The 24,807-nt window shown below is 36.5% G+C and overlaps 1 protein-coding gene and 1 long non-coding RNA gene across 2 annotated transcripts in view; one reads left to right on the top strand and one right to left on the bottom strand.

Annotated features, from left to right (window-relative positions):
* Positions 1 to 2,504: 2,504 nt before the first annotated feature.
* LOC126101563 (uncharacterized) lies at positions 2,505 to 24,667 on the bottom strand. The gene is made up of 3 exons (XR_007522342.1): positions 24,600 to 24,667; positions 4,298 to 4,741; positions 2,505 to 3,762 (listed from the first exon to the last, which is right to left on the bottom strand). It is a non-coding gene; the product is annotated as an uncharacterized LOC126101563 (long non-coding RNA).
* LOC126101562 (uncharacterized) overlaps positions 24,649 to 24,807 on the top strand; it is a 78,392-nt gene continuing 78,233 nt past the window's right edge. Inside the window, exon 1 of the mRNA XM_049912199.1 lies at positions 24,649 to 24,797. Coding sequence (XP_049768156.1) covers positions 24,758 to 24,797 — 40 coding nt within the window. The 5' untranslated portion in view covers positions 24,649 to 24,757. The remainder of the gene's footprint in view (positions 24,798 to 24,807) is intronic.

Below are 24,807 nucleotides of genomic sequence, written 5' to 3'. Positions count from 1 at the left end.
TGCATTAAATAATGTTTCAACAGACAAAATCATGAGCCTAAAGGAGGAGAATTTTGATTATTATTTATTTATCACATGGCTTTTGTGTTGGCAGTCTCCAAATAGATGCTCAACTTACCTTTGATGCAGCTCTTTCCAGTTATGCAGAGGGACTGTATCTTTAAAGGAATTGGAATATGCCATGAAAGAAAGGCATTTGGAAGGAATTGGATGTGGCCTGTAGTAAGAGACCAAGTCTGGCATTTTCCTGAACTGAAAATGGGAAATCGCAGAAAACAATTTTCAAGGTTGCCGACTGATTGATCCAATCCACCTCACCTCCTGAACCCACGTATTGTTAGCTCAGCAATTCAACATGCAGAGCTACCACAAACTGGTGAATAATTTGGAAAAATTGTTTGTTGTAAATTGTTTTAAAATAAAATAAGTAACACCAAAAGACAGAATTTTGACACTGAATGTTTTTCCTTTACTTGTGCATGTTTAGTCATTTATTTTATGATTTAATTGTGCAGAGAGTTGCTGGATTCAGTTATTATAGTATTACAAGAGTGTAAACAGATTTTGGACGAAAGGCAGAGGGATGAGCATATAGTTGGCTCTGTCGAATTCAAGCAGTCTGCTGAAAAAAATCTTTTAGTAACAAACAAACTATAGAACATGCTGTCCTCAAATACTGCTTCCACACTCTACAAACCCCTCCCCATTGTTCCATATCATAGCTGGTTTTCATATCTGAGTACCATGCTGGTGACCAGATTGGTCAATATTTTGCCATTTGGGCTTCTAATAATAGGATATTGAACAAATTTTTAAAGGAAATGCAACAATCACCATTTGGGGATATTTCTGTTGATTGACACAATTTTTTGGTCACACAGACAAATTCACTGATTTTAATTTAATCCTTTTTGTGATGAAATTTATCACTCCACTGCCATGTAAAAAACTGAAATATTCCAACACCAAAGTTCTACCAGCCCCCAAATAATGATTCCTGTGCGAACATTGAACTACTGTAGATAGGCAAATAGGCTATTACAGTAGGGTGAACATATTTTTAACTTGCCATAATACCTGCTGATGAATAAAAATTGGTTTTCCTCTTCTTTCTTGTTACAGAGTTATCCATAATTAGAAACTATCCCAACAGCACAAAGCAATAAACTTTAGCATTTACATTAGAGTCAACTACAAGTAAAAACTGAACTGATTAACAAAACAACAACTGAGCTCAAGCAAGCAAGCAACTGGTCTTGGCTAAAAGAAGGATGGGCAATAGCTAATAGTGGTGTGGATGTATAGATAGTTTAAATATATCACTGGCCTTGTTGACTATCAATAGTGTGTATTCCTTTTCCATTGTATGATTGAAAGTCATAATCTCTTTAAATAAAAAAAAAATGGTTCAAATGGCTCTGAGCACTATGGAACTTAACTGCTGAGGATATCAGTCCCCTAGAACTTAGAACTACTTAAACCTAACTAACCTAAGGACACCACACACTTCCATGCCCGAGGCAGGATTCGAACCTGCGACCGTAGCGGTCGTGCGGCTCCAGACTGTAGTGCCTAGAACCTCTCGGCTCCTCTGGCCGGCCTTTAAATTCACTACATAGCAACTAGGTCATATGTAATTTCATTTAGGTGATTTGGGACAGATTGGGGGGGGGGGGGGGGGGGGAGGTGGAGAGGAGGTACTGAATAGGTATTGTAGGCAGGTGGAAAATGTAAATAATAATAATTGCTTGAATAATTCTAAAAATTGATTTAAAAGAATAGTTGAAAGAAATTTATAAGTAATTTATGTATCAGTACACAATCCTGGGTAAACTTTAACTGATACTAATGTCAGCAGACCTTCAAAATTAGCAAATTCAAGGTCAATATTCATAATTTGCATTACATGCTAATTCACATTAATTCCATTGTGTTTAGTCTTGATTATGACAATGTCAATGCAGAATCGCTCATCCAGGATATCGCGTAAAATTCTTCTTGTCTGCTCCAAAACTCTTGATGCAGGATCTCAGCAGTGAGTGAAATGATGAACAGATAGGAGTGGATGTCTTAAATGTGCAAATCAATTTTGCTTTTCTAATAACTTTATATAGCACTTTTAATGTATGGTTAAAATACACATTTTTTAATGATGCTGGTATGATGAATCCAAGCATACATCGGTGCACTACCACTTATTGAAAGAAAAGGGTGAAGATACAAGAACTAATGAACTGAAGAGTGTATTTCTTATTCTGTTTCATACAGATCAAATCATTATACTTGTCAGAAAACAACTAGTTAATTTATATTTGGTGGGGTCTATAACCCATTCTGTTTACATGTAGCTTATATATAAGAAAAGAAAAAAACAAAAAAATAATTTAATTCAATAGACATTTTCAATTTTTCACAGCCTAATGAATAGTCCATTAAATTTTGGGCATGCAGCTACATAAATGAAATTTCTACCACTGATGTTTCGATCATGTATTGTCTGACAGTCCTTAGTCACAAAAGTGACAACAAGTTGCCAAGCACAAATTATATGCTGCAACATGGCAGTATGTGCCTGCGAGTTACAGATGCTGGTAAACAGCAAAGAGATGCACTTACACATATGCTGCATGTGGCGAAGGTGTACATTTGTTCGATTTGCTTATCAATGTATATTCAGTGGTGATAACACCATGACGACTTCTCTGCAGTTTAATTATCTCAAGAACTGGATTCCATGCTTTGTCCAAATTAAAACCATTATCCCATTTATTAAATTGTTAGTTAATCTAATCTCTTGGAGACAGAATCCCAAAACAAAGAGGTGGAAGTTAGAAACTTCACATCACTGAAGTTCATGGAATGCCCTGTATCAGTACTACGTTCGGCCATGGCTGACTTGTCTGGCTGTGATAACTGTGTGTATCTTTGATGTTCCACACATCTCTCATGAATGGTGCATGTTGTTTGGCCAATGTATGACTTTTCACAATTTCCACAAGGAATCTGATACACACACACACACACCTTACATAGCAGTAAATCATCCTTTACAGAACCAACCAAAGCTGCAATCTTTGTGAGATACCAGAAGATCACCTTAACACAGTGTTTCTCAAGAGTAAAGCCTGCCTTTGAGGAAAGAGCACCCACATATGACAAAAATGCACTTGATCTATAGGAAATGCTATCTTCTTCCCCATCACATACCTGCACTCTAGGTTTTACATTGAATGCTCAATGAATTTGTTGTGGAGAAAATCCATTCACTTTAAAAATGCTCTTGAGGTATCTGAGCTCTTCTTGCAAACTATCTCTTTATTGGATAGACAATAGACAGTGTGCCCAAAGCAGTAAGGTCTTAAGGAAGCCTACGGTCTGCGAAGGGTGATGGCCGCCACTGGCAAGTAGATAATGATTTGCATGTATAGGTGTACAATATATGGCATGTCCAAATGTACTGTCAGCTTTACAGGGAACGACAACATCCAAAAAGGGGAGGCAGACATCTTTTTCTATTTCCATAGTAAATTTGATACTAGCATGGATACAATTTATATTCTCAAGAAATCGATGTAATTCATCCATCCCGTGCAACCATACTACAAATGTATCATCCAAGTACCTCCAAAAGACCGCTGGTTTAAAACCTGCTGAGTCCAATACCTTGTCCTCAAAGTCTTCCATGAATAAATTAGCCAACAGATGGGAGAGTGGGCTTCCCATAGCAGCCCCATCAATCTGCTTGTAAAATTCACCATTACACTGAAAATAAGATGACAAAAGCGGATGTTCAAAAAAGGCAGTGATGTTCTTATCAAAATGTTGGCCAATAAGTGTTAAAAGAGTCCTTTAAAAGTACCTTGGTATATGATGATATGAGTACATCCGTACTATTTAGCCTGACATTGCTGAGTCTCTGATTAGAATCTCTAGAATTATGAATGTGGTGACTACATTTTCCTACCAAAGGTTTTAATAAGGAAGCTAAATATTTGGCAAAAAAATACATTGGTGAACCAATGGTGCTCATTATAGGCCTCATAGACAGATCCTCTAGACACTTATCCTTATCCATCTTGCGTACTTTAGGAAGACCGTAAAATGTCGGTGGTAACTGCACCTCACGCTTTTAAACTTATGACTTGCTTTGGTAGTGATGAATCATTCAGGAAGGCAGCATTCCTTATTGACACCTTGTTGGTAGGATCTTTGTTAGTCTTCTGGTATGCACCAGAACTAAGTAAACCACATATCTTTTCCTTAAAGACTTCCTCAGGCGAAAGGATGGTACCATTACCTTCATCAACATGCAGGATGACTGTGTCAGTATCCTCACACAACTTGTGTATCAAAAATCTCTCTTCCTTGGAAACATTACTCCTTTGTGGATGATATTTCATAATTGCTTGGTGGCTTTCATGTCTGATTTCTTTAGCTGAATCCTCTGATAGCTGTCGGATAGCTTCTTCAATGGCACTGATGAAAGGCAATATCAGCAAAATCTGTGGAGTAGGGGCAAAAGTTAGCCCTTTACTTAAGAAAGATAATGTAGCTTAATCCAGATCCTTACCTGTGAAATTTATGACAGGACGCTGAATAACAGAGACCATGTGAGAAGGCTGGTCTAATCAGCTGTACTTGCCAGTGTGTCGTTTTGTAGCCACTTCACGAACCCAGTCAGATTAGCCCATGTTGTGCCATCAATCCAGTCCCATGAGTCAGGAGGTAAAGCAGCTGCTATCTTCAAATTAAGATGATACAGGTGTTCAGAAACAATGTCCAACTTACGATGAGTAAAATGAACTCTTTCTCCGACAATAGCAGAACCAGCCCTATGTAAAGTTCTATTTACTGCAGCGTTCTTGACAAAATGAACCAACCTTGCAAATTTTGGAATAATTCCATGGTCCCGGCACTTCAGCAAGAAACTCAAGGACCGCAATAATCTTACTCTCTGGTGTCGTAATTTGTCCAAACTATGGACCCATGAAACCATTTCCTCCCTGTAGAGGTACTTGATATGCATTTCCAACTTTTCGCTATGTAATGAAAATGAGATCGACAGGAAGTGCAAAATGGCTAAGCAGGGGTGACTAGAGGATAAATGGAAGGACGTAGAGGCACATACCACTAGGGATACGATGATACCACCTACAGGAAAATTAAAGAGATCTTTGGAGGAAAGAGAACCACCTGTGTGAATATCAAGAGCTCAGATGGGAAACCACTACTAAGCAAAGAAGGAGAAGCAGAAAGGTGGAAGGAGTATATGGGAGATCTATTCAAGGGCAGTGTACTGGAGGGCATTGTTATGGAAATGGAAAAAGGCATTGATGAAGATGAAATGGGAGATAGAATTTGACAGAGCAGTGAAAGACCTAAGTAGAAACAAAGCCCCAGTAATAGACAACATTCCATTAGAACTACTGATAGCCTTGGACAAGCCACCCATGACAAAACTCTTCCATCTGGAGAGCAAGATGTATGAGACAGGCAAAATACCTTTAGACTTCAAGAACAATATAATAATTCCAATCTGAAAGAATACAGGTGTTGACAGGTGTAAAAATTACTGAACTATCAGTTTAATAAATCATGGTTGCAAAATACTGACATTAATTCTTCACAAACGAATTGACAAACTGGTAGAAGCTGCCATCAGGAAGGATCAGTTTAGATTTCATAGAAATGTTGGAACATGTAAGGCAATACTGACCTTACAACTTAACTTAGAAGATAGGTCAAAGAAAGTCAAACCTACATTTCATACATTTGTAGACTTAGAAAAAGCTTTTGGCAATGTTGACTGGAATATTCTCTTTCAAATTCTGAATGTGGTGTGTGTAAAATACAGGGGGCAAGAGGCTATTTACAATTTGTACAAAAATCAGACAGCAGTTATAGGAGTTGAGGGGCATTAGAGGCAACCAGTGGTTGAGAAGAGAGTGAAACAGGGTTGTAGCCTGTCCTCAGTGTTATTCAATCAGTGATTTTGTTCACTCTGTACATTGAGCAAGCACTAAAGGAAATGAAAGAAAAATTTGGAGCTGGAATTAAAATCCATGCAGAAGAAATAAAGACTTTGGGGGTTGCCAATGACATTGTAATTCTGTCATGGATAGCAAAGGACCTGGAAGAGCAGCTGAATGGAATGGACAGTGTCCTGAAAGAAGGATATAAGATGAACATCAGCAAAAGCAAAACAAGGATAATGGAGTGTATTCAAATTAAATCAGGTGACACTGAGGGCATTAGATTAGGAAATGAGACATTTAAAGTAGTAAATGAGTTTTGCTATTTGGGGAGCAAAATATCTGATGATGTTCAAAGTAGAGAGGATATAAAATGTTGACTGGCTATGGCAAGGAAAGTGTTTTAAAAGAAGATAGATTTGTTAACAATGAGTATAGATTTAAGTGTCAGGAAGTGTTTTCTGGAAGTATTTGTACCGAGTGTAGCCATGTTTGGCAGTATAACATGGATGATAACTAGTTAGACAAGAAGAGAATAGATGCTTTTGAAATATGGTGCTACAAAAGAGTGCTGAAGATTGGATGAGTAGATCATGGAACTAATGAAGATGTACTTAACAGAATTGGGGAAAAGAGGAATTTGTGGCACAACTTGACTAGAAGGAGGGATCGCTTGGTAGGACACATTCTGAGGCATGAAGGGATCACCATTTTAGTACTGGAGGGAAGTGTGGAGGGTAAATCTTGTAGAGGGAGACCAAGAAATGAATACACTAAGCAGATTCAGAAGGATGTAGGTTGCAGTAGTTATTTGGAGATGAAGAGGCTTGCACAGGATAGAGTAGCATGGTGAGCTGCATGAAACCAGTCCCTGGACCAAAGACGACAACAACAGCAACAATGAATAGTCCATTAAATTTCAGGCCTGCAACCATGCAAATAAAATATATTCCACTGACATTTTGTCTGAGTACTGTCCAGCCATCCTCATAGTTAGTGACAGACTGAAGACAAGATGTCAAGTGTGGACTTATGTGCTCCACCACAGCACCTCAGGAGCATTTTTAAAGCAAATAGATTTTCTCTGCAACAGATTCGTAGAGCATTCAATGTAAAACCTGGAATGCAGGTATGTGATGGGGAAGAAGATAGTAATTCCTTTAGATAAAGTGTGGTTTTGCCCTATGTGGGTGCTCTTCCCTCAAAGGTAGGCTTTATTCTCAGGAAACACTGTGTTAAGGTGATTGTTTGGCCTCTCACAAAGATTGCAGCTTTACTTGGTTTTGTAAACGATGATTTATTGCTTCAAAAGGCGGGTTTGTATCAGACTCCTTGCGAGAATTGTGAGAAGTCATACATAGGTCAAACAACATGCACCATTCATGAGAGATGTGTGGAACATCGACGATACACACAGTTATCACAGCCTGACAAGTCAGACGTGGCCGAACCTTGTACTGATACAGAGCATTCCATGAACTACAGTGATATGAAGATTCTGACATCTACCTCTTTGTTCTGGAATTCTGTCTTCAAGGAAGCTATAGAGATTAGATTAGCTAATAATTTAATAAATAGAGATAATGGTTTTAATTTGGACAAAGTATGGAATCTGGCTCTTGAGATATCTAAACTGCAGAGAAGTCATCATAGTATCACCACCGCAGCATATACGTTGATAAGCGAATCAAACATATATATGCCTTCACCACATGCTGTGCATGTGTAAATGCATCTCTTTGCTGCTGACAAGCATCTGTAACTCACAGGCATGTACTGCCATGGTGGAGCTTAAAAAGCCACACTTGGCAATTTGTCATCAGTTTTGCAACTAACTCTGAGGATACCCAGACAATACGTGGCCTAAATATCAGTAGACAAAATTTTATTTGCACAGCTGCATGCCCAAAAATTAATTGTCTATTTATTACGCTGCATAAAGTTGGAAATACATGTCAAGTACTTCTTTGGGGCAGAGGGCTGGCTTTGCTAATATGTTTTTGAATAGTGCCAAATAGATCCTCCAAATGTTTATAATTAGTACAGAATTTATATTTGTTTATACAACAACAATAGAATTTACATTACAAAACAATTACTGATATTGTTCTATAATGAAATATACTAACTAGTAATAGTCAAAATAAATTAGAAAATCAATTTCATACGTAAAACTAAGCACAAAATTAGATCTGGTGTTAAATTCTTTAAAACTGAGGGCCAATCTTTCTCTTCTTTGAAAATGCAGATTATACTTGCTTATGTTAGTGGTAATCAGTTAAAATTGAAAAAATGAATTTTAAGAAGGCAGATGGCAAAACAAGAGGGGAAGTAGAAATATCCCAGCTTGCTTCACCACAAGATGTTTCACTGCCTGTCTTTTCCTGTCTATGATAGAGAGAGGACATGGATTTCTGTTCAGATCACTAACAATGTGAAATATATTAATTCTGATGGTACAAAGTCAATGTCACTTATTATTTCTTTATTTCACCTGGCCTTATCTCTCTGCATCACCAGCACCTTAATACTTTGGAGAAGCAAGAAATTTAAGCAGAACAAACTGGCTGCCTTAACATTGTCTTTAAAGAAGAAGAATAGCTAAAACTTCAAGACTCAAAAAAACTATTAATTAGTAATACAATATTATATGTTACAGGACTGGCTGGAATCTGCATCGCTGTGAGTAAATTAGCTGAGATGCATGCTCCTGAGTGAACTCACTATTGTTGCACCTCTTGTGCAGTGCCAGTAAATTTTCATGATAATTATTATTTGTAAAATTATGAATTAATCAGTAGAAGGTCTTTGTAAAATATTCAGCATATTGAGCAATGGAATTCTCATCATTGCAAATACACCATCTATGTGTGGCCGGGCAACATGAGAGTGTTGTTTTCATGTGGAAGGGATGCCAGCTGTCAAAATACAGGTACTGTTGATGGTAAATGGGCTTGATATGAACAGAAGTATGGATGAAGTCATCAGAAAGAAGGAGATCAATGTGCAGGATGCTGACACATTGGATTGAGGAGGGCCAGGTGAAGTTGATGGGAGAGAAGGCACTGAGGCTGTAAAGTAATGACGCTGGGGCCAGATCCTGAGGGTATCATCAGTGAACCTGAACCAGACAAGAAGTTTGGGGTTCAGTAAGGCTGGCAAGATTCTATCCAGATAGGGAGGTAGCATCAGCAGTGATGAGAAGGGAGTCAGGTAGAAGCAGGGTGGTGATGGTTAAGAGTCAGCAAAGTAGGTGCTTTGTACTTTAACGCAGGAAGCTAGGCTGTGAGTAATTGGTTAAAGGTGTTGGTTAACAGTACCAGAGGTTCAGTCAGTGGGTGCAAAGTTTACTGCCTATGGTTGGGCATACAGGATTGTTGAATTTATGGAAAGCATGTAGAAGATGAGTGTGCAGGGAGGACAGGAGTGGGGAGGAGGGTGTTGAGGTGAGGAGGGGAGATGGGTTTGTAGGAGAGATTCTGAGATGGGCCAAAGGATTTGGATAATGATTGGAGGTTATGGTTGACTTCTGGGATGGGACTACTATGGCAGGTTTGCAGGTGGCAGTTATCTTCTGTCAAGTAATTGCTGCCATTCACCACAACAGTGTTGGAGTCTTTGCCTGCAGGGAATATATTAAATTGGAATCTATCTTGAGTTTGCAGATTTCTTCTGTTGAGAGGTTTGTGTTTCTGGGAAAGGATCTGGAGATGCATGATGAGACCAAGTTGGAAGTAAGGAATGTGTAAAAGATAACCAGGTGGTGATTAAGTGGGAGGGGTCATGATTGGATGGTGGTGTGAACTTGGAATTACGTTGATCTTGGTTGGTGGGACTGCTAGCAAAAAATTTGTTTCTACTGTAGGAATCACAAAGAGAAGAGTAAGTCTTTGACAAATCCAGCATAACTGAATAGGATATGGAACTGAATATAAAGCCTTCTGTCAGAACTAAAACTTTTGTGAGAATTAAATGTTTGGTGTATAGAGTAATCAACCCAGGGGGAAAAACGAGCACTTAAATTTTTCTGTGTGAGCCCTTATTTTATCATGATGATCATTTCTCATGATTGCAATGAAATGCTATTGTTTTAATCATTGTCACTCCATTTCTTGTATCATGTCTGTGGCACTATCTTACCTACTCTGCGATAATACAAAAAGAGCTTCCCTTCTATGTACTTTTTCGATGTCATCCGTCAGTCCCATCTTATGCAGATCCCACACCACACAGCAATATCCCAGAATAGATCAGACAAGTGTCATGTAAGCAGTCTCCTTAATAGAATTGTTGCACCTTCTAAGTGTTCTGCCAGTGAATCGCAGTCTTTGGTTTGCTCTACCCACAACATTATGTGATCGTTCCAATTTAGGGTATTTTTAATTGTAGTCCCTAAGTATTTAATTGAATTTACAGCCTTCAGATTTATATGACTTATCACATAATCGAAATTTAGTGGATTTCTTTTAGTACTCATGTGGATAACTTCACACTTTTCTTTATTTGGGGTCAATTGCCACTTTTTGCACCATACAGATATCTTATGTAAATCATTTTGCAATTCTTTTTGGTCATCTCATGACTTTACAAGATGGTAAATGACAGCAGCATCTGCAAACACTCTAAGACGGCTACTGAGATTGTCTCCTATGTTGTTAATATAGACCAGGAACAATAGAGGGCCTATAATACTTCCTTGGGGAATGCCGAATATTATATATACAGTAATCCTCACCCATGAGGGCTTCATATGTAGTGGCTTCACCTCCTTTATTTTCTTCATTTGCTGGTGTTGATGTACTGCATTGCTACACTGACTGAAAAATGGAGTTTGTAGATTCCAACACTGACTACTGTGAGTAATGTAGCCAACAGGTGCACAGTTGCATTTCGCAGTACTTTAATTTCACTTTTCACAACCCCCTAATAACACACAGTAATATGGCCAGTGCACTATTGTTTAACTTTTGATAAGCCTCATTAATAGTTTGCAGGCAAACCTCCACATATGGCTACAATAGTTTCTTGTTGAACCTCTATGAGCACTAAAACCTTACCACAAAGTTCACAGTTCTTGAAGAATAATCATGAACATATGGAGCAGAAACTGTCACTGTTTTTACACATGGCCTAATTGCTTAACACTTACTCCACAGTTAATTTGAAGCATTGTTGTTGTTCTAACCGGCACTGGTTACTCATCTGAAACTCGGCCGTGGACTGGCTGTCTTGTGTCCAACAACTGGGTGCTTATATATCATCACAATAATAGGTGCTTAAACTACACATTGTTCAAAGTTTAATTTACAGAAATTACAATTAAAAGTTAAGTCATTAACTCAACTGCTGAATACATCAAAAAATTCTTTTTTTTTTTTTTGTTTTTTTTTCCAGTTTCTTCTGCTACAAGAGTTAGGCTGAATTATTTGTTTAAGTCATGAAATTAACAAATATCATTACGTAAACAGTACTTTTGACAAAACTGTTAATTACTTTGGAATTAATTCAAGGCTAGTTTTGCTAACATGTTTTTGAATAGAGCCAAATAGATACTTTAAGATTACTAATATTTCATCTTCCAAATGTTTATGATTAGTATAGAATTTATAGTCATTTATATGGCAACAATAGAATTCAAGTTTTAAAACAATTACTTATTTTGTCCTATAACATAAGATACTAACCAGGAATAGTTGAAATAAATTAGAAAATCAATTACATACATAAAACTAAGCACAAAATTAGATCTGGTGTCATATTCTTTAAAACTGAGGGCCATCCTTTCTCTTTTATGAAAATGTAGATTATTTTCACATACACTAATGGTAAATAGTTAAAAGTAACAAAACAAATTTAAGGAGTTAGATAGCAAAACAAGAGGGGAATTAAAATTATCCCAGCTTGCTTCGTCACAGGCTCCGCTATCAACAGTACTCTACAGCAAAGCATTAAATATGTGGGAATAAAATTATATGTTTTCCATCACTAATAAAAAACATAACAGAGCTAACGGATTTTAGAATAAATCTAAGATCATTTCTGATAATCCACTGCTTATAAAAATACAGATATTCTCAGAAGCATTTTCACTGACATTCACTTCACAGAAGAAATCAACATTCATTGCCAAGTGACAGACAGCATATGCTGACGTCAAAACAAGAAACATTTCATGTTCTGACAGCTTGCAGTGCCATAGTTTCACCTGATGGCAGAAAGTGGTGGAACTATGGTTTTTCTTTTTTTTGTCTGATTAGTAATTTACTGTCTTAGCTCTTTTGCATTCATTTCTTCTCAGAGTACATCATGATATCCAACAGGTCAGGGTGACTGATATGATTGTAGACAACAAAGAGTGCTGTGATGGCTACATTTAAGAATAAGAAATACTGTACAAGCTTCAGTAGTGGGCCTTAATCTGTGAGAAAACACATACTAAAGAGCTCAGAAAATATATTAACTAACAGATACCTTTAAAAAAGTAGTTCTAAAGCTACATTGCTTCAGATAATTGGTTTTAATCTGAGAAGAGATGTGTACAAAGAAATTCAACTAACTAACAGATATGTAAAGAAAGGAACATACACCCACAAATAACTAAATGATATTTGAACTCCAAAGACAGTATCATTATCATATTTTTCAGGTAGGTTACAGGCTTTAAGCTACAAAATTTGTATTCATTTGTCCATTTATACACACTCACATACACAAAATGAGTGGATAAGTTGACATACATATGTCTCACATTGTTCAGACATGCTGCAGTTTCTAACAATTCCTGTCTTCTGTAAAAGCAGTAGTTTATTAGAAGTGATATCTGATTTATTGCAAAATCCTTTAGCTCCACAATGTCCCTTGTTTGCACTGGAAAACTGCATAATTTTATTTTTATATATCTAATTCCTTTGCCTGGACAACCAGTGCATCAGAAATAATCTTCATTTAGTGCCTTGTATCAAAGTGTAGAAGCCTGATAAATAAAAAGACCAAACTTATTATGTTGATGCAGGAAAGTGAAAGGTCACACATACCAGAAGAGGAATCATGCTTATCAAGAAATCACTTGGAAAGTATTGAAACATTACAGGTATGTCAAAATAAATACAAGAAAATGGTATACTATTGCAGATCCCTCTCTCTGCTGCACCTTGTAATTCACTTTTTCTTCAAATTTGTTGATTGTATTTTTTAGCCCATTTATTGACATGGGCCCTCTTTGTAGCTGTATCTGTTGGCAACATTCCCACAATGCAGCAGTGATAGTGCTGTGTTGTGATGAAACAACATTACCAGCAGTGCGTAGTCTTTCCTCTGAACAGCATTGAATTTGTTATGTCAAACTTCAACCTGCAGTATGTCTGAACAACGTGAGCCACATGTGGCACATGTCTGTCTACTTATCCACTCATTTTGTGTGTGTGAGTGTGTCTAAATGGACAAATGAGTATAAATTTTGTGACTGTAAATCTTAGAGCCTGTAACCTACATGAGTAATGTGATAATGATACTGTCTGTATAGTTCAAATATTCTTTAGTTATTTATGTATGTATGCTCTTTCTTCAGCATATTCAGCGAATGCACAGATTAATGAAGATACCTATGATGATTCAGCATCCTGTGATGTATGTAGCTTACACTACAGCACTCAGAATACAATCAGTTTAATTATATCCACCTGGTATATTCTGTGAATATTAACCTGAATGTGCTATATGTGCCATTTACTCTAGAGAGAATATGACAACAAATGCGTGTCTTATTTGTTTTTACACTTGTCTCTGAGCCTGTGTAGACTACACAATACTGCCAAAATTACAATAAGAACTATACCTTAAAAACTGTATGATTAATTAAGACAGTTAAGTTGTGTATAGAATAAACTGGTCTGAACATCAGTTATCAATCAATACTTTAGTGGCAAACAACTTAAACTTAAAAAATGAGAATGTAATAAATATGCTCGACTAGAGATCAGGATGCAGTACTTCAACATTAACTACATTTGAAGTCATAGATGTGTAGGACAAAACCTAGACATTACTGAAGTTATGGTGCCATTCATTTTGAGATGATTTCTACATCTATTGTATCGTATGCCCATTGTGTTGTTATTTTATTGTTCTTCCTCAATCAAAACCAACAGCATGAAACAAAGAATATTTAAAAGTGATGTTTTAAAAAAAAATCTGTTACTTAATGTATTTTTTGAACTCTTTGGTATGTATTTTCTCTCAAGTTAGTACCCACTGTGTGAAGCACATACAGATCTCTTAAATGTAACCATCACAGCACACTCTATCATCAGCCATCATATCATACACTCTCAGTTGTTGGATGTCATGAGTTGGCACCATAATGGAAAGTACATATTGTGCATACATGATCTTAGGCCTAATTTTTTGGGCATACAAGTTTTGAATTTTAACGTTAGTTTAACTACATTATGTTGCTATATTAATAGTATACACATATATTAGTGTTCCACATAAATTTAGTCACTTTTGTCATCTGTAGTTAGTAGAATATTACTGTTATTGCCTAGCTAAATTTTGTAAAAAATATTGTAAACAACCATGTGTGAGAAGTGTTTGAGTTGCCATAGGAAAGTCAGTTCTGGGGTTCTGTGCAGCTGTTGTGGCAGATGGTTACCGTATTTACTCGAATCTAAGCCGCACTTTTTTTTCCGGTTTCTGTAATCCAAAAAACCGCCTGCGGCTTAGAATCGAGTGCAAAGTAAGTGGAAGTTCTGAAAAATGTTGGTAGGTGCCGCCACAACTAACTTCTGCCTTCGAATATGTGTACTTGTGTAGCGCTACACGGGCATGCTTTGCAGGCACAAAGATAATTACTGGCGCCAAAACCTCTGCATCAGTAAAAAAATTTAAAAAAAAGTGGAAGACGAGCTTTTTTCTCCGCCCCGAGTTTCGAACCACTGCATTTTCGTACATTATCCGACGAAGTAAATACAAATTCCGTATTGTTTATCTTCGAATGTAGCAGCATTTCAACGTACTACGAAAATCCGACTGGCAAGACTGTTAGGGATGTTTGTCAGTATGGCCAACTCTACGTTCTGAATTTTTTCCTACCTGTCAGAAGAGATGTTTGCTAATAGGAACTTTTATGAATTGTGAATCACACGCAGTATTTTCTTCACCATAAGAATAATACGAATATAAACATTTTGCCGTGCATTCTTTCGTATTTGCTGCTATCGCATTTAAATCCTGTCTGCCTAATAAACTACGAAACTAGAGTGAGACAACAACAAACGCGGAAGAATATACATATCATGTAATGTTTACATTCGTATTATTCTTATGCCTAATAGTGATACAGTCACAATTGAAGCACGGCAATTGACTAGATTTTTAAATCTAAGATGACTAATTTCTGTACAGAATATAATGTACTAAAGAGGCGTCTGCAAAGATTTTCAAACGGAGAAAAATTTTCGCTAAACTCTCGTTCAGAACATCTTCTATCATACGCAGCTTATTATTTGGTTCTTGTTGATCATTACCAAAGAAAGCAGCAGTGTAAGTAACAACAAATAGCAGTCTCTTGCCATTGTTTCGATAATGAGACGATTCCTCTCTCTCTTTTTTTAAACTGTAAGCGGCGGTAGCGCGCACAAAAGCAAGCCATGCCGCGAACGGTGACAGGTCTTAAACACTCATTATCAGAATGCGACAAACAATGCATGACAGTACAGTAATGCATTTTCAGCTTAGAGTGACGTAAACACCTATAACAAAGAGAACGGCACTTATGAGATCAAAGAAAAATAAGCAATCAATTCAAACCAGACGAAGCACGTGAAAAAGGAAGGGTACCCGTATAAATACGGACGGGGTGACTGACGCATAGCAATGGCTACCTGGTGCAGCTTAACTGCTAAGCTTACTACTCAAACCAAACTACTATAGCTGTATCGTTATTTATTCGACCTAAATTGTGTCTCATATTACAATGGTCCAACTTTGTTTCGATTTGGAGGTGTGGCCTAAAACTTTTCTCTCCCCTTGAATTTCGAGTCTCAAACTTCAGGTGCGGCTTAGATTCGGGAAAATTTTTTTCCTTGATTTCGAGTCTCATTTTTCAGGTGCGGCTTAGATTCGAGTGCGGCTTAGATTGGAGTAAATACGGTACATTGGGGGTGAATGTAATGGCATGGGAATCAGGGAGTAAATGGGTCTCTTCCATGGTATTGCAGATTATGTTCAAGGGATAGCAAAATAGTGGAACAGGAAGGGAAGATTAGAGCCTTTCAGGCTGGGTAGTGCTAGGGATGAACTGATGAGGTTAAGTTTAAGGTGAAGACAGGTGGGAAGTGGTAGCAAGGGGCAGGGGCCACAGAAAGAGAACAGTATCAGACAGTTTCATCATTGGCACAAACAATATATTTGCCTTTCTACCTCAGTCAGCTAAGGAAGAGGCTCAAGTAGATGTAAGTGTAGTCATCACTCAACAGACTTTCACTAGGAAACCAACTGTTGGAAAAAAGTAGAAAGTAGGAGGAAAGTTCTGTTGTTAGGTAGTAGCCATGGAAGAGGTGTGGACCAGATTTTGCAGGAAAAGTTATGTGACAGGTACCTGATCATAATTATTTTTGAGTCCAGTGCATGTCTTAGCCAAATGATAGAGGATGTAGGATCATTGTGCAAGTGTTTTACAAAGCATGATCATGTTGTGGTAGTCGGTAGAGCAGGATACAGTACTGATAGGGATCAGTGCTACAATATTGAGTGTGACATGGTAAAAATAGCATCTGCAACAAACCATACAACTGTTGGCTTGGTTCTTTCTTTCATGTGGTAATACCGGCCACTATTGAACAGCTCTGTCAGGAGGGTCAATATGGAGCTAGATCAGCTGCTTCAGGCAGCTGTTTTGTCAGGCGCAGGTTTGGTTCCTGTTGAAGGTATTGGTAGGTGGGACTTCACAAGACATGGCCTGCATCTCAATAGGAAATGGAAGGGTAAATGGCTGGGATGATAGCAAAATCTTTAAGGGGGGCAGTGAAACTCATGGGAGTACTTTTTAGGCTAAGATCAGTGTCCAATCACTATACATTGATTGAAATTAAGCTTAATGAAAAGTTCAGACTGGTAGGTACTAGAGATGTGAAAATATCACAAGATTCTCATAAGTGAAAACTAATGTTAGTATGTCACAAGATTCACATAAAAGCACAGTGAAAAATAATGTTTATATGTTGCATAAGAATGCCAGCGGATTAAAAAACAAAGTAGATGAGCTTCTTGTTTGTTTATAAGATTTAGAAGCTGAGGGTGGAACAGATGTACTATGTATGTCTGAACATCATATAGTCACAGGTATGGAAATGGTAAATGTAGGTGGATATAAGCTGTCAGCACATGTAAGTAGAGAGACTATGGAGAGAGGAGGAGTTGCCATATATGTTAAAATCAGTCATAGGGTGAAAAATTTGGAAACTAAAAAAATTTTGTGTAGAGCAACACATAGAAGCATGTGCATGTGAGCTTAAATTAAATAATGGCACTTTTATAATTGTAGCCACGTATAGGTCCCCACTGTGAAATTTTCAACTATTTAAAAAAAAAAAAAAAAACTTGGCTTCTTAGTTGTGTTACCTGTCAGACAAAGGAAAGCAAATTATTGTTTGTGGGGATTTCAACGTAGATTTTCTGAAAGAATCTGATAGAAATGTTTTCTTGAAGTATTACTTGGTTCTTTCAATTTGACATCAGTTATTGATTTTCCTACTTGGGTGGCACAGGAAAGCAGCACACTGATAGATAACATTTTCATAGGCCAAGATAAATTTAAGCGAATAAAAACTTTTCCTGTTAAGAATGGTCTGTCTGATAATGATGCACAACTAGTTACAGTATATGATATAGCTCCATACAGTAATGCAAAACAGTTCTCCAAAATAGTGTGTTCCATTAACGACTTAACAAATCAAAATTTTAGGGAAAGCTTGCAACAGTTAGACTGGGATGAGGCATACAGGGAACATGATGCTAATTTAAAATTTCATGATCCCTTGTGAGTATATTTAAAAACAGTTTCCCTAAGAAAACAGTGAAATATAATTGTAAGAAACCTTATAAAAAGTGAGGGCTTATTAAAGGGATAAAAATATCTTGTAAACAGAAAAGGGAAATGTATCTTGTAGCTAGGAGGAGTAATGATCCCAAAAAATGAAACATTATAAAAACTACTGCACTAATTAAGAAAAGTTACTAAAAAGTCCAGAAGTATGTGCATTATGTCTGAGATTAGCACATCTGATAATACAATTAAAACCATTTGGAATTTTGTGAAAAGGGAAACAGAGCAACTGAGAGCACAGGAAGACTGTATTTCTATCCAACACGATGAAACGTTTGTTAAGAAGCATTCAGAAGTAGAAAACATTTTTAATAATCATTTTTTAAGTGTTGTAGAGAAAATAGGACCTAGCTATTCATTAGAAAAAGCAAGGCTGTATGAGGTAGTACCTATGCAATTTGATAAAATTAAAATTCAACTCTCCTCTCCAACTGAAATAAGGTAAATTATAAAGTCACTCAAAATTAAAAGCTCACATGGAATTGATGGCATTTCCAACAGAGTTCTAAAAGCTTGTTCCCAACAAATAAGTAGGATTCTCAGACACTTATGTAGTAGCTCACTGAAACAGCGCATTTTTCCAGATGGACTGAAATACGCTATTGTTAAACCATTGCATAAAAAAGGGGATAGATTTGATGCTAACAACTACTGCCCAGTCTCACTTCTGACAACTTTATCCAAAATTCTTGAAAAATTAATGTATTCAAGAGCAGCATCACATATTTGTAAAAATGAAGTACTAACAAAATGTCAGTTTGGTTTTCAGAAAGGCTTTTCAACAGAAAATGCTATATATGCTTTCACTGACCAAATATTAAATTCAATGAATAACCAAATATCACCCATTTGGATGTTTTGTGATCTCTCAAAGCCGTTTGATTGTGTAAATCATGAAATTCTTCTAGATAAGCTTAAGTATTGTGGTACGAGTGGGACAATGCACAAATGGTTTGATTCATACTTAACTGGAAGAATGCAGAAGGTTGAAATTAACAGTACAGATAGTCTGCAAAAACTATCAGAGTCCTCTAACTGGGGAGGTATCGAGAATGGTGTCCCACAGGGTTCAGTCTTGGGTCCCTTATTGTTCTTAATATATATTAATGACTTGCCACTCTATATTCGAAAAAATGCGAAGTTAGTTCTTTTTCCTGATGGTATAAGTATAGTAATCACACCCAAGAAGCAAGAATCAGATGAGGAAATTGCAAATAATGTCTTTCAGAAAATTATTAAGTGGTTTTCTGCAAATTGACTCTCACTAAATTTTGAGAAAACACAGTTTATACAATCCTGTACAATAAATGACATAACACCATTGATAAATATAGACTATGAATGGAAATCTGTTGCTAAGGTAGAATACTCAAAATTTCTGGGTGTGTGCATTGATGAGAAATTGAATTGGAAGAAACACATCAACGATCTGCTGAAACAGTTAGGTTTAGTTACTTATGCTATTAGGGTTATTGCAAATTTTGGTGATAAACATATCACTAAATTAGCCTGCTATGCCTATTTTCTTCACTGCTTTCATATGACATCATATTTTGGGGCAATTCATCATTAAGAGAGAAATTATTCATTGCACAAAAGCTTGTAATCACAATAATAGCTGGAGCCCACCCAAGATCACCTTGCAGACATTTATTTACGGAACTTGGGACATTCATAGTACCTTCGCAATACATATATTCACTTATGAAATTTGCCATTAATAACCCATCCCAATTCAAAAATAACATGGAAGGGCATAGCTACAGCACTAGAAGAAAGGATGGTATTCACTATTTTGGATTAAATCTCACTTTGGCACAGAAAGGGATGAATTATGCTGCCACAAAAATCTTTGGTCATTTTTCCCTATACTATTAAAAGTCTGACAGATAGCCAACCAACATTTAGAAGTGAATTAAAAGAATTTCTGAATGACAACTCCTTCTACTCAATAGATGAATTCTTAGAGGTGAAGCAGTAACTGTAAAAAAAAAAAAAAATTTATTTATTAGTGTAAAGAAAGCTTACATTAAAGTGACACATTCCACATCATTACAAAATGTCATATTCATAATCTATGGACCAAGGATTAATGTATGTAACTTCAGTAATGACTGTGGTTCGTGTTACTTAACAGTATTTCTACTCAGTTCTTTGATTTCAAGTGCAGTTAATGTTGAAGTACTGCATCCTGCTAGCATGTAGACTGTATTTATTACAGTCTTATTTTTTAGTATTGTTAAGTTGTTTATCACGACATACTGATTGATTGCTGATATTCAAACCAGTTTATTCTACAAACAATTTAACTGTCTTAATAAGTGATAGAGTTTTTAAAGTATACTTCTTATTGTAATTTTGTAACATTTATAGATTGTATAGACTTGAAAATTGTCAAATGTAAAAGCAAATAATATAGGCATTTCTTATTATATTCTCTCTAAAGTAAATTACATGTATAGCACATTCAAGTTAATATTCCCAGAATATACAAGGTAGTTATTATTAAACTGATGTCGTTGGAGTGCTCCAGTGTGGGCTGTATACATCATAGGGTGCAGAAATAATATTTAGATTCGATTAGATTTACTTTCATTCCAATTGATCCATAGTGAGGAGGTCTTCAAGGATGTAGAACATGTCAGAAAAACAATAATACATGTCAGTAAAACAATAATACATGACAAATATTTACAACTGAAACAAATAAGCTAATGTACCTTCCACAGGTCCCAAATGTAATGATCGTCATTTTTTTAAATGAACACTATATGAAAGAATCATTTTACAAACTCTAATACACTGAATTTAAAATAAAAAAAGTTTTTTTTATTTATAAGGTAATAAACATGTAATAGAACTACTATAATACTTATTTACAATGAACACAGTACTGCACTGAAATGGTGCAGAAGTTAGATTGTACTTACACACACACACACACACACACACACACACACACACACATACACACACACACACACCATAATGACAAATTTCATTAAGGAACAAATATATTGGAAAACAGTAGTTAGCATCCCTAGTTCCTAAACTAGCCTTCGCAAGATGTTCTTGAGTTCACACCACATATAATTCTTACTGCACGTTTTTGTGGCCAGAAAACTTTAGCTTAGCTTGATGAATAACCCCAAACAATAATCCCATATGACATTATGGAATGAAAGTAAGCATAGTATGCCAACTTTTTCATTTGTATATCCCCCATATCTGACACAATTCACATTGCAAATAGAGATTTGTTAAGACACTTCAGCAGTTCTGTGGTGTGCTCCTCCCAGTTGAATTTATTATCAAGCTCTAATCCCAAGAATTTAACACTGTCCACTTCTTCTATCTGCTTGTCATCATATGTTAGGCATATACTTGTGGGACATGCCTTACAAGTTATGAACTGCATGTAGTGTGTTTTTTCAAAGTTTAGTGACAAGGAATTGGCTAGGAATCAGTGATTAATGTCCACAAATATTTTATTAGCCAATCTTTCTAAGACTACACTTGATTTGCTATTTATTGCAATGTTTGTATCATTGGCAAATAAAGCGAACTTGGCATCTGATAATGTTACTGATGAAAGGTCATTGATATACACAAGAAAAAGTAAGGGTGCTAAAATGGAATCTTGTGGGACCCAGCATGTAATTAGTTCCCAGTTGGATGACAGCTTAATAAATGTCTCTTTCCTCATAACACAACTTTGTTTCCTGCCAAAGGTATAAGATCTGAACCATTTTGCAGCATTTCCTGTTACACCATAATATTCTAATTTACTTAAAAGGATATTGTGATTTACACAGTCAAATGCCTTTGACAGATCACAAAATATATCAGTTGCCTGCAATTTTTTGTCTAATGAATTAAGCACATCTTCACTGTAAGTGTAGCTAGTCTTCTCGATATCATAACCCCTTACAAATCCAAACTGCAACTTTGACAGTATGTTATTTGAGATAAGATGGTTATAAAGCAAATTGTACATTTTTCTAAAATATTTGAGAATGCTGGGAAAAGTGAAATTGGACAGACATTTGATGCTATTTCTTTATCTCTCTTCTTAAACAGTGGCTTAACTTAAGCATATTTCAACCATTCAGGAAATATTCCACTGATAAACACAAATAGCTTAATATGTTACTTAACTCAGAATCACATTCTTTAATTAACTTTGTTGATATTTCATCATACCCACTGGATGTTTTTGGTTTTAAAGATTTTATGATGGAAATTATTTCTGCTGGGGTAGTGAGGGTCAAATTAATATTATGGAAGTTACTTGAAATGTCTGGTCTGAGGTATTCCATAGCAGCTTGTACAGAACCTGACATCCCCATCTTTTCAGCAACAGTTACAAAATGTTTGTTAAAAGTTCTGCAACACCATACACATCTGTCACCAATGTATACAATAAAAACTGGAGCCATCTCAACACAACAAGCTAAGTAAACTTGAAAGTTTATTGTAATCTTTGCTCCTCTCAAATCTTCATAAAAGACTTTGCTTATTAATTACTTAGACTGAGCATTATTTAATGTGGATGATAGATGGAAGAAGGAAGGTGTGGGGAGATTACACATGGCAATTTATGATGAAGTTGCTGTAGGTATAGCTGAACATACAAATTCTGCAAACCAGTGCTCGAGCTGTGTCATAAGAATTATCTCTGCCCTGGTCAACATTTCATAAGATTTTGTAGTGCATTTTACTCTGCTATCCCTACAAGATTCAGGATGTGCACCAAATGAAGCCCCAAGACATACTACAACACCACGACTTTGCCTTTCATGTTTGGGCATGCATGGAAAGAGACGGCATGTAGCTGGGGAATATACTTTGGATGGAAAAGGCATGTTTTACTCTGCATGGTGCTGTGAATACACACAACTGTTGTATATCAGATTAAACTCCACTACATGTTGTGCAGGAACATCTGCTGCACTCAGCTTATGTGACTGCATGGCGTTGTTTCACAAGCACCTGCATTCTCAATGCACATTTCTTTAAGTAGGTGACACTTCATGGGCCTGTTAGGTGTACACTGACATGTGCATCTTATGAGGAGCTCCTTATGCAAATGTGATTCCAGGTCTGCAAGAATACAACTGTGTCCACATAACTATTTTCTTGCAAGATGGGGTGACAGCACATGTTACTTGCCAGGTGCAAGATTTGCTTCAAAAAATCTTCAGTAAGAAGCACACCATCTTTAAGCAATTTCAACATATATGGCCCTTCAGATTCCCCCCCCCCCCCCCCCCCCCCCCCCCACACACACACACATAAACTGATGTGTCTTGTGGTTGTGGGGATGTCAGAAAGATGGTGTCTATCAGGACTGTATCTAGACTCTTCCTGATCTGAAGGATAGCACACAGTGCTATATCACTCTAATTACACTGCATATGCTGCAAGCAGCTATCAATCATGGTCTCATATGTAGCTGACTCAAGAGATCATACTGGACAAATTGTGTAACTTGTAGTCAGATCCCAATAAATGTGCTAGAATCACCATCATCAGGTATTTGATCAATACTCCCCATTTTCTGCTCCACACCACATTCTGACTGCTTACAGCATAATGATGGTTATTCCCCTTTTCCTGCACCCACACTGTATTGTGACTGCTTACAGCTTCATATTTTCACCTGTTGGCGGAAAGTGGGACAATTATTTTTTTCAGCATACTCCACATTTACACAGATTAATGAACATACTGATGATATTTGCACATCCTGTGATGTATACACTGCAGCAATCAGAACACTATCAGTTTAATCATTACCACCTGGAATAAATAGAAGGGAAGACTATGTTGTGACAAATTGTGTCAGACTTGGACTCGAGCCCAGATTTCTTTCTATTTCAACCAGTCCAAGTCCTAGTCTGGCACAAATTTGCAATTGGCTGCTACATACTTATTACTATAGATTTAGCATATCAGAATGGTTTGTACTATCATAATACAACTAATATCATTGCATCACCGCTGATATCATCCACAGCACTTGATTCATTTTATTCAGCGCTTTTAATTCATTACACAGAAGGAAAGAAGTTCAGTTGCAGTAAACAATAATAAGGAAGAGAGTTCAGATCAATGAAGACAGAATATTTTTATATTGTAAGTGTATTAACACCTAAATAACCAGTAAAACTTAATACTTATTTGAGAATCATGACTGCAGATTGTCTTCTAGTAATGTAACAATCTTGTCTTTTATACATACTATAGAGTGTACTACCATGGAAGAAAAGAAGATTGTCATATTTTTACATTACAGATTAGTTAATGTATGAAAATGTTCTGATAAGTCTGAGTGGGAGGTCAAAAATCAGTATGTGTCTTAACAATGAATTTGTTACAAAGTTTCTGATTATGCTATAATTTATATCAATAATTCTGTACTGCAGTATTTCACAACTTCAGCTTTGCATTCTTCCCATGTCATGGATGTTCCTCTCAGTGAGACCTAATGAATATGATTCATGGAAATGTAATTTTACCCAGTTTTCTTGTTATTCAGAACATTTTTCTTTGCTGTAGATAAATGCTGCACAAATCTCATATACAGTATTGGTTCCTAAACTGATAAGAACCTGTTATCAGCAATCTGTCTTCACAGCTGTGAAACATTCTTATCAGCCTGCATTAGTCAGAGCTGATGACAGGCTCGAACAACAGTGAGTCAGATGGAGAATCACGTATGTATAT

The sequence above is a fragment of the Schistocerca cancellata genome, chromosome 9 (assembly GCF_023864275.1).
Source record: "Schistocerca cancellata isolate TAMUIC-IGC-003103 chromosome 9, iqSchCanc2.1, whole genome shotgun sequence".
NCBI classification, from domain to species: Eukaryota; Metazoa; Arthropoda; class Insecta; order Orthoptera; family Acrididae; genus Schistocerca; species Schistocerca cancellata.
This window is presented reverse-complemented; position numbering and strand designations above follow the sequence as displayed.